Source organism: Cucurbita moschata, unplaced genomic scaffold (genome assembly GCF_002738365.1).
Source record: "Cucurbita moschata cultivar Rifu unplaced genomic scaffold, Cmos_1.0 Cmo_Scf00037, whole genome shotgun sequence".
Classification (NCBI taxonomy): Eukaryota; Viridiplantae; Streptophyta; class Magnoliopsida; order Cucurbitales; family Cucurbitaceae; genus Cucurbita; species Cucurbita moschata.
The window spans coordinates 240,727-250,062 of NW_019268553.1; the positions used below are offsets into that span (position 1 = coordinate 240,727).

At 38.0% G+C, this 9,336-nt stretch overlaps 3 protein-coding genes across 4 annotated transcripts; 2 read left to right on the forward strand and 1 right to left on the reverse strand.

The window, feature by feature from the left end:
* The first annotated feature begins 533 nt into the window (after positions 1-533).
* LOC111431913 lies at positions 534-1,209 on the forward strand. Its single transcript, XM_023068635.1, has 2 exons — positions 534-735; positions 819-1,209. The coding sequence occupies exons 1-2, from the start codon at positions 557-559 to the stop codon at positions 1,201-1,203; spliced, it is 564 nt and encodes a 187-aa protein (XP_022924403.1). The 5' UTR covers positions 534-556; the 3' UTR covers positions 1,204-1,209.
* Positions 1,210-2,833: 1,624 nt separating this feature from the next.
* On the reverse strand, positions 2,834-5,945 carry LOC111431909. Of its 2 annotated transcripts, XR_002708589.1 has the most exons (5): positions 5,606-5,945; positions 5,273-5,533; positions 3,527-3,686; positions 3,039-3,285; positions 2,834-3,001 (listed from the first exon to the last, which is right to left on the reverse strand). XR_002708589.1 is itself a non-coding variant. In XM_023068632.1 (4 exons), the coding sequence occupies exons 1-4, from the start codon at positions 5,810-5,812 to the stop codon at positions 3,107-3,109; spliced, it is 807 nt and encodes a 268-aa protein (XP_022924400.1). In that variant the 5' UTR covers positions 5,813-5,945; the 3' UTR covers positions 2,834-3,106. The 2 variants fall into 2 exon arrangements, 1 of the variants encoding a protein (XP_022924400.1); XM_023068632.1 differs by having other exon boundaries at positions 2,834-3,285.
* A 1,399-nt stretch (positions 5,946-7,344) lies between these two features.
* LOC111431901 (AAA-ATPase At2g46620-like) lies at positions 7,345-9,321 on the forward strand. The gene has a single exon (XM_023068624.1). The coding sequence runs from the start codon at positions 7,805-7,807 to the stop codon at positions 9,248-9,250; it is 1,446 nt and encodes a 481-aa protein (XP_022924392.1). The 5' UTR covers positions 7,345-7,804; the 3' UTR covers positions 9,251-9,321.
* The last annotated feature ends 15 nt before the right edge of the window (positions 9,322-9,336 follow it).

Below are 9,336 nucleotides of genomic sequence, written 5' to 3' on the forward strand. Positions count from 1 at the left end.
AAAAAAAAAAAAAAAAAAAAAAAAAAAAAAAAAAAAAAAAAAAAAAAAAAAAAAAAAAAAAAGTAAGGACCAAATTATAAAATATCGAAAGATTAGGGATCAAAATACATATTTAGTATATTATTTGTAACGTATACTTGACAATTCATTGAATGGTTTTATGCTTAGTTGCCGTTTCACCACTTTAATGAAAACTTACCCTATATGAAATTTAATAAATAAAAATTAGTTACATTTCCAAGTATGCCATTCACAAACTTATTAATATTTTGAGGGAGATAATTTCTTAAATAATTAATTTTCACAGGTTGACCTAGGGTGGTGGGTTAAGGATTATTGGGTTAAGGATTATTGGGTTAAGGATTATTGGCCAAAAATGGGAATTAATATAAAAGGGCTTTTGTAGAGCATACGTGAGTTTTGAATCTGATACTTTCCTTCTAAATCTGTCTCTCTTCTCCTAAATGTTGTCTTGGGCTCTCAATATAAATTACCCTAAACTCAACACTCCAATCTCATTATCCATTTTCCCATATAATATCTTCCCCCATTCATTATGGCCTCTCGCTTTGGTCCTTCCTTATACCGTTTCTCTTCTGTCAACCGCCCCACTGCCCCTGCCCCCGCCCCACGCTATCCTTCAACGGAACCCCGACCTACTGAGCCCCGTCCTGCTTCTCCACCGTCTTCTCATCTCATCGCCTCACCCCCCAACCCCGTACACAAACACCCCAAGTATTATGTTCCACCACTAACCCTTTTCTAATATATGCCCATTACTTACAAAAATCTTAAACTTGTTCATATTTTGAACTCAGGTCACCCGAGCCCAAACAGAAGGCGATGGTCCACAAGGGCAACACCCAGAACGCGCAGCAGCCAAATGCAATAAACATCGCGGGAGAAAATGTCGGGGCGGTGATGGAAATCGTGGACTCCTCAAAAGGGGAAGACAAGGATGTAGTGAGAAACGTCGACGACACTGTCAATCATCAAGACAAGGACGCTTCTAAACACCACAAGCCCTCATCACTGCCCACAACCACTTTTCTGAACAACAATTTTCAAAGCGTAAACAATTCCCTTGTTTTCGATGCATCTTTGGCTCACCGTGACCCCGGTCTGCACCTCGCTTTCTCCCGGAACCGGACCGGCCACCGGTTCACTCTTCATCACAACAAGCAACACCACGCAATACTCTAGAAAAAACAAAATACAAATATCTATATACATATATCATCGTCTTATTATCTCATCAGAATAAGATGGATTATGTTCTTATTTTATGTTAAAACAGAAAAAAAAAAAATGAAAATTTTATGGTCTATGTTTCAATCTCTGTCTCGTTTCCATAAAAATAAATAAAAATTTGAGTAGAGATGAGAATGAGAAGGTGTTTTCGATATTTATTTACATTTTATAATGGTGTAAAACCCTCTCTCTAGTATGCGTATTTTAAAACCATGAGACTGATAACAATAAGTAATGTTTATTAAGCAAATGGATGCATGAAATCAATGTAAGCCAATTACAATGATATATATATGTCTGATAATAGGATGGTGCAATTATTATTATATTGTTTGCTTATTATATTTATAATTATATTTTAGCATAATCATCAGCTTGATTTAGTGGGTTGAATCATGAAGAGGATCGCCATGGTTGGGGGTGTTGGAGAAAGCAAGGTGCAGGCCTGGATCACGGTGGGTTAAAGACGAACTGTACATAAGGGAATTGTTGACACTTTGAAAATTGGTGTTGATGAACGGCGCCCACGAACTGTACAAATTCCAACTCCATTTCTCCTCTTTCTCTTCGCTTTCCTTTCTCTGCTTTTTCTTCTGGATTTGTAGGGCATCGGATGATTGAGTGATGTGCATGACGGCGCCCACGTTCTCCCCTTCCATGTTTATGTCGTCACTTTGAAGCTGCTTCTGCTGGCTCTTGCCGGAGACGCTCTCACTCCGAGGAGATGCTGGCTTGCCGCTATATTTAGGAGACGAAGGCGGCGGCGGCAGAGAAGTTCGAAGAATATCAGTGGTGGTGGGAGCAGAGGAAAAGGCTTCTAGCTCTGTGAGCGCCGTCGACGCTCGAACTTCAGATCGTGAGGCACTGCCAGGGCGAGGTAAAGATGAGAGGCGTGGCCATGAACGGCCAAAACGAGGAAGATTTGCCATAATAATAATAATATATAAATAAAAATTTTAAAAAGGATGAAAGAGATGGTCAAAGGGGTTTGAGTTTTGTGGGTATTTATAGGGAAAACGATGAACAACAGAACACGAAGAAGGGGTAACAAAGATCACACCAAAAGCAACGAATAATAATTTGGGTCTTTCATTCTTCTCACCAATTCAAGCAATCCAAATATTGTGATCAACACATGTTTTTTTATACACCAAAACAAAAAAAAAAAAAACAAAACAAAAAAACTTTTTTTTTCCCAACTATTTAGCCTTTATATTATTAACTTAATATTATTTATTTATTTCTTTAAAAACTATCCTTACCAACCAATATACATTTGTTCGTACAATTATACTTTCCGTTTAGTTCCCCACATAGAATTACTATCTAGATGTGTCATTTTTTTAGATTTCAATAGAATATAACATAATTTCTCCTTAAAGAAAAAGACGTATTATACGAACCGTCATCAAGTATTTTCATTTCTTTATCTCAAAGGAAGAGAATAAAATGTTGAGGAAAAAATATAAGGAATCTGATGTATTTTTGCATGATTATTTGCCATAAAATTAAAAACAAAAAACAATATAATTATTTTTCAAAAGTTAACAATATAATTATTAGGACTCCAATATGCAAACAATGAAGAAATAAAGGAGATAGATTCTATTGGACACACTTACTTCTGAATCTGATACAAGTGAGAGGGAGGAAGGCGATGCTTGTGCTCGCCAGACACCACGTTCTTGTGTATGATAGTAGTTGGATTGAGGCAATGGAGAGCAGGGTTGAGGGTGTCTAGGGCTATACCAAGAGATGGTTAAGAATATTTGCAGTACGCAAGAACTGGGAGATGGGAAAGTGGAAAGAAATGATGAGGAAAAGGGAAGGAAGTTTACATAGAACTAACAGTAAATTAAGGCCAGGTAGTGAATTCAAAGACTTTGAGGACAATGTCAATTCCAGTGGGGATCTGCCATACAAAGAGTACGAGAGTTAATGCATTCAGCGCAATGTGGAGATTTCTGGCTGTCTCATTTCCCTTCTGCATTGCAGGTACAAGAGCAGCTGCCAGTGCCCACAGAACAGTTATCCCTGCTCATTACATTACCAACAAAATAAACGCAAAATGCATATCAGATCACAACAACTACATAGAGAAACAGACAATATCTCATTTCAAATTCGGGTGGCAACGATATCAAGAGTTGAAACCAAACTAAAGTACCAAAGTAGAAGCATCTGGATGGAATGCAATGCAATGTCAGTAGAGTACATTCATATGATACGTAAACTTGTAAAAGAAAGGCTTCAGATGCAAAAGCTTTTGCTTTACCTGCTCCTGCAAACAAATGAGGGCCTGGAAAAAGCTTTCCTGTTCTAAGCCATGTATTTAAGCCTCCACCAATTGCTTCCAAAACTCCGAATCCTAATATTATGGAACCAGCATTGAAGTGTCTATCTCTGAAGGACCCTTTGATCAGCTCTTTCCTCTCCTGAAGTTCAAACACCAATGGTATCAGATATGTTGGGTAAGCATTCAGTAGATGGACTAATCCATTCTATTTTGATTATGGAATTACCAGAATCTAAGGAATCTGTTCTATTCTTAGATATAAGAATCAATCAAATAAGTCAACTCTTCAGATTCAGATTCTACCACAAAATTATATACCTATGATCTCTATTTCTTTTTTACACCATTGGACCACCTCCTAGTATTCCTCCAAACAATCTTCCAAATAGAGTTAACCACATATGAGATCCCACGTCGATTGGAGAGAGAGGAACGCGTGCTAGCAAGGACGATGGGCACTGACCGAGAATGGATTGTGAGATCCCACATCAATTGGAAAGGGAAACGAAACATTTTTTATAAGGGTGTGGAAACCTCTTCCTAGCAGATGCGTTTTAAAACCTTGAGAGAAAGCTCAAAGAGGACAATATCGCTACTGGTGGGCTTACAATTCTTCACCACTTATATAGTTGCACTTTCAACAATAAACACAAGTTAAATAATAACAAAAGAAATAAACAAATTTTCTATAAACAATCACTATCCATCTAACCTCTACCACTTCAAGAGTTTACTTTTATTTGAGTTGACTTATTTACTCTTGTAGAATGAATGTATAGTTGAATAAAACTCAAATATAGATGACATTATCAAATAATTCGGACCATGTACTTTTAAACTTATAGTGATTTAGTCCTTCGACTTTGACTTATACTTTTAAATTTGTAATAACTTAATCCCTATCCTGAAAAATCTCATTAAAAACTAAGTATCACTTGTATTATGTAACGATCATAATGTTAGATGATGAAAGTCCAACATCGGCCAATTTAGGGAATGATCATGGGTTTATAAACAAAGAATACTCTCTCCATTGGTACGAGGCCTTTTGGGAAAGCCCAAATCAAAGTCATGAGAGCTTCCACTCAAAGTGGACAATATCATACTATTGTGGAGAGTCGTGTTCGTCTAACACATAACATTATTTTTTATGATACAGATTAGCGTATTGATTTGATTTTGTTAATGGTAACCAAATTTTTTAGTTCAAATGCAGGTGCAAGAATTTGAAAGTTTGGTCTGTTTGAGGAGATAAATAACTTGACCAATTGAGCAATGCTATTTTCTCTTAAATGGGTTGTGGCTTATTAAATTTGCATATGAAGTACTAGACGTTTCAACACATACATCCTACATAGGTATATATATTAAAAAGTTGTGTCCTCGTTATGTCGCATTTTTTTTAGAAATTAACATGGCGCAGTGTTCAAGTATATCAGTATTGTCTATCCATGCCCATTTGCCCATTAGAGTTTAGAACATGGCTCTGATCCCACTTATTTTCCTCTAGGGATACTAATAGAAATCTAGTTATTGGCATGCTAAGAATCGCTATGTCTACATTGAAAGGAATAAGGATTATGCCTTTTCTATTCCTTCTTTTCTTCTCCTTCTTAGGTCTCCATTCCCTTAATCCTACCCATATTCGTCACAAACACAATCCAGACTCACCCATAATTGAGATTTTGGGTCTAGCAATAGATAGTTAGTTAGGTTCGGACATACCTCTGTGAGCTGCTGAATCTTCAATTCCGTGGGAGATGGAGGTGCCTCAACAGGCTTCCCATCTGGGGCTACTGCCGCAGGCACCACTTGCTTCTTGAGCTCATTAATTTCATTCTGAATCGTCCTGACTCGCCGCCATTGCCAGCCCAAATAGCCAGCCCAGAGTGTCCAGACAAAAAGACCACCCATAACAACAGGGTGGATGAGGGCAATTGACCTTCCCTCCAAAATCCCAAACTCCCCTCCAGCAGCAAGTGCATCCTGAAACCAATCAAAACGAATCGAACCCGAGAATCCCACATACTAAAACCGGAAGAAGAGATAGAAACCAACCTGTGGATGAAGGAAGAATGGCAATGTGAGAGCGGTAAGGGGAAGGGTATAGGGTTTGAGATTACAAACACTCTGAATGAAGAAAGTGCGCGGAGATTTGGGGTTTTGAGAGAAGTGCAATTTGGTTGGAATGGAGGGAAGTGGAAGCTTGGAGGAAGCAATGGGAGCGATAATGGGGAGTTTTGGAAGGCTGAGAGTAATGGCCATGCTCAGATTGTTGTGGCTGAAAGGAAACAGAGAGAGAGAGAGAGAGAGAGAGAGAGAGAGAGAGGCGATGGGCGAAGAAGAGTGGAGAAGAAACAAAAGGATAAGCGAAGCGATGGGATTTGTATTGACATGGCTACTTTTGCTTTGCCGCGCCTACAAAGTAAAGTTATAAGGATTGATTCAGTTGCTGACGCAAATGAAATGAAGGGTTCAAATTCTCCCACATGCCACAACTGGGCCCAATTCCGAACCTTCCAAACAAGCATACGAGTGAACGACACGCTGTTTCGATTAACTTGGTTTAATATTTTAATCACTCAATTATGCCTTTAATCCTTTTTATTTCCAGTTTTCTAAAACTTTAACAATTACATCATAATTACTTTGGCTATTCCACACTAATTATTACTAAGCTAACATTAAAAGGTTACCAAAAACAAATATACCACATGAGAAAGTGACACAAATATTCATATAATTCAGAAGTAATAAAGGGTTTAGAGATTAGCACAAATTTATTGATTTAATCCAAACTATACCTAAGTTTCCACCCACAAACTTTTTTATTTCTTTCTAATTAAGTCTCGTTAAAATCAAATAATGGTCTTATTAATATAATCCAAACGAACACGTAATAGTACCACCCAAAATTGATGGTAATTCTTTTAAGTTTTGGGGAATATAATCTTCCAATTAAAAACTTATTTGAAAATGATTTTAAAATAGCTAAAATAATTTTTATCATAGAAATAATAATTTTTTTCTTTAACCTCCCCTCTTAGGTAGACATGGAGAAGCTTTTAAAAAAGAAAAAGAAATAAAGTGATTTTTTTTGGTGGATTCGAAAACCTTTTAAAGGAGAAAAAAATTAAATAGTAATTCATGTGACTTGTAAGTCAAAAAAAAAAAAAGAAAAAAGAAAGAAAGAAACATATGTGGCATAATAATAATAATACATGATAAAGCTAAACATTTTAGTTATGAATATTCGAATCAATATTCAAAACAATTGATGTTTTAATTGCTAAATTACAATGAAACTTACTCTGTAAATATTAAAAACTATAATTAATATTTAAATTAACCAAAAAAAAAAAAAAGGAAAATAATTAGTTTGAAATGATTTTAAAATAAGATTGATTCTATGTTGGTGTGAGTGATTGGCAGCCACCATAATTGAAAATTAATAAATAAACAAATAAATAAAGTTGCTTCCCATCCATTTGTTTATAGAGTTTTAGTTATGGTCCCGAGTAATCATATCATCTCATACCCAAAATTTTGATTATACCAAATAAAAGGACTCATCATTAAGCCATGCTCCTAAACAACAACCATATAAACAAATTTTTATTTATTTATTTGTTGGGGTTAATTACCAACTTGGTTCCTTCATGTGGGCTTAATTACAACTTAGAGTCTTAATTTAATTTTATATCTGAAATTGATCTGTTAAATATAAAATAAAATTGAAGGGAAAGTTGGGAAGATTTTAAAATTTAAAAGCAACTTAGAGAGTTAATTGAGGGATTAAAAAAGATATATAAAAGGTGAAGAGAGGTAATTGGCAGGGGAATGCGATGGACTGGGGTTGAATTTAGAGGCCGAATACCCAAAGCAAGAACACAACCCAAAACCCGCAATTCATCTTCTTCCTCCTCCTCCTCCTCCTCCTCCTCCTCCTCATCATCATCATCATGCCTCTCTCTTTCTCCAATTCTTTTTCGTTTTTTTTTTCTTCTTCCATCTAAAAAACTATATATAGATATAGATATATATATATGTATATCTATATATATATCTCCTCCTGCTTGACCCTTTCCCTCTCTCTGTAACCTGGGTTTTGGCCCCCGTTAAACCTGGGCCTTCTACCCTTGTTGGGTTTCTTATTGATTCTTCTAAATATGTTGTGTCTTCTACTCTGGGTTTGATCTTCTAGGGATTGTGTGTTTTTGTCTTTCCTTTACCATTGGGTGTGGCTGAGGAGGCGCCATGGAGTTGTTTTTCAGGTCGTTTTTTGTAATCTTCATCGGAATTTGTTTCTGTTGGTTGTTGCGGATTGTTTTATTCAGGACCGGATTCGTTTTCGTGGTCAAGAAACGGTGGAGAAACCTAGAAGATTGTTTCCATGTTTACCAGTCTTTCAGAATCCCGGAATTCAATCAAAGTTCTCAACAGAATCACCTATATCGAAAAGTCTCTGCTTATCTTACGTCTTTATCGTCCCTGGAGGATTCCGACTTCACCAATCTCATCACCGGAAACGCCCCCAATGACATTATTCTCCGCCTGGATTCCAATCAGACGGTTCAGGACAATTTTTTGGGGGCAAAACTGCTTTGGACCAATGAAGAAAATGGTTCCAGAAATTTTGTGTTGAGGATTCGAAAGGCTGATAAGCGCCGAATCCTCCGCCCTTATCTTCAGCACATTCATACCCTAACTGCCGATGTGATTGAGCAGAGGAAAGGGGATTTGAAGCTTTTTATGAATTCAAAACCTAATAATCAGTCGGATACAAGATGGAAATCGATTCAATTCAAACATCCATCCACTTTCGATTCGATTTCCATGGAAACAGATCTCAAAGAAAGGGTCAAATCCGATCTCGAATCGTTTCTCAAATCCAAACAATATTACCACAGATTAGGCAGAGTTTGGAAACGAAGTTACCTTCTATACGGCCCTTCCGGAACCGGAAAATCTAGCTTCGTCGCCGCTATGGCGAATTTCCTCTCCTACAATGTCTACGATATCGACCTCTTCAAAGTCTCCGATGATTCTGATCTCAAGCTTCTTCTGCTACAGACCACGACCAAGTCGATAATCGTCGTCGAGGATCTTGATCGGTTTCTGATGGACAAATCGTCGACGTTGAGCCTGTCGGCGCTACTGAACTTCATGGATGGAATATTAACATCGTGCTGCGCGGAGGAGAGAGTGATGGTTTTCACCGTCAATTGCAAAGACCTGGTTGACCCGGCGGTTCTCCGACCTGGCCGTATCGATGTTCACATCCATTTTCCACTCTGCGATTTCTCTGCTTTCAAGAATCTCGCAAACAACTACCTAGGCGTGAAGGATCACAAATTGTTCCCTCAGGTTGAAGAAATATTCCAAAACGGCGCCAGTTTAAGCCCGGCCGAGATCAGCGAGCTGATGATCACGAACCGAAACTCGCCTAGCCGTGCGATAAAATCGGTCATCACGGCGTTGCAGACCGACGTGGAGCGACGGAGAATCAGCAGCATCGGACGGCGACTGAGCGACTGCGGGTCGAGGAAGTCCGTCGCCGAATCCGTCGAATCAGGCGGCGTATTGTGCAGCGAAAACACTCAGACCGGAAAAGAGCTGAGAAAATTGTACGGGTTTCTAAGGATGAAAAGCAACAAAATATCTCAGACGTTCGATACGTCTCCTATGCGGAAAGATAGTTGATTTTACGGACGTGGCGGAATCCCAATGGAGGAAGTGATTTCCTGCCATGGGCTCGCAGGTACTGGATTTGTGGGGGGGGGGGGGGG

What these genes read in the sequence shown, in the direction of transcription:
- LOC111431913 (XM_023068635.1), top strand. Translation starts at nt 557, where the DNA reads ATGGCCTCTCGCTTTGGTCCTTCCTTATACCGTTTCTCTTCTGTCAAC. An exon ending in CCCGTACACAAACACCCCAA is followed by an intron (nt 736 to 818) that starts GTATTATGTTCC and finishes TTTTGAACTCAG; the next exon opens with GTCACCCGAGCCCAAACAGA.
- LOC111431909 (XM_023068632.1), bottom strand. Translation starts at nt 5,812, where the DNA reads ATGGCCATTACTCTCAGCCTTCCAAAACTCCCCATTATCGCTCCCATT. An exon ending in CATTCTTCCTTCATCCACAG is followed by an intron (nt 5,534 to 5,605) that starts GTTGGTTTCTAT and finishes GATTGGTTTCAG; the next exon opens with GATGCACTTGCTGCTGGAGG. An exon ending in AGATTCAGCAGCTCACAGAG is followed by an intron (nt 3,687 to 5,272) that starts GTATGTCCGAAC and finishes TTTGAACTTCAG; the next exon opens with GAGAGGAAAGAGCTGATCAA.
- LOC111431901 (XM_023068624.1), top strand. Translation starts at nt 7,805, where the DNA reads ATGGAGTTGTTTTTCAGGTCGTTTTTTGTAATCTTCATCGGAATTTGT.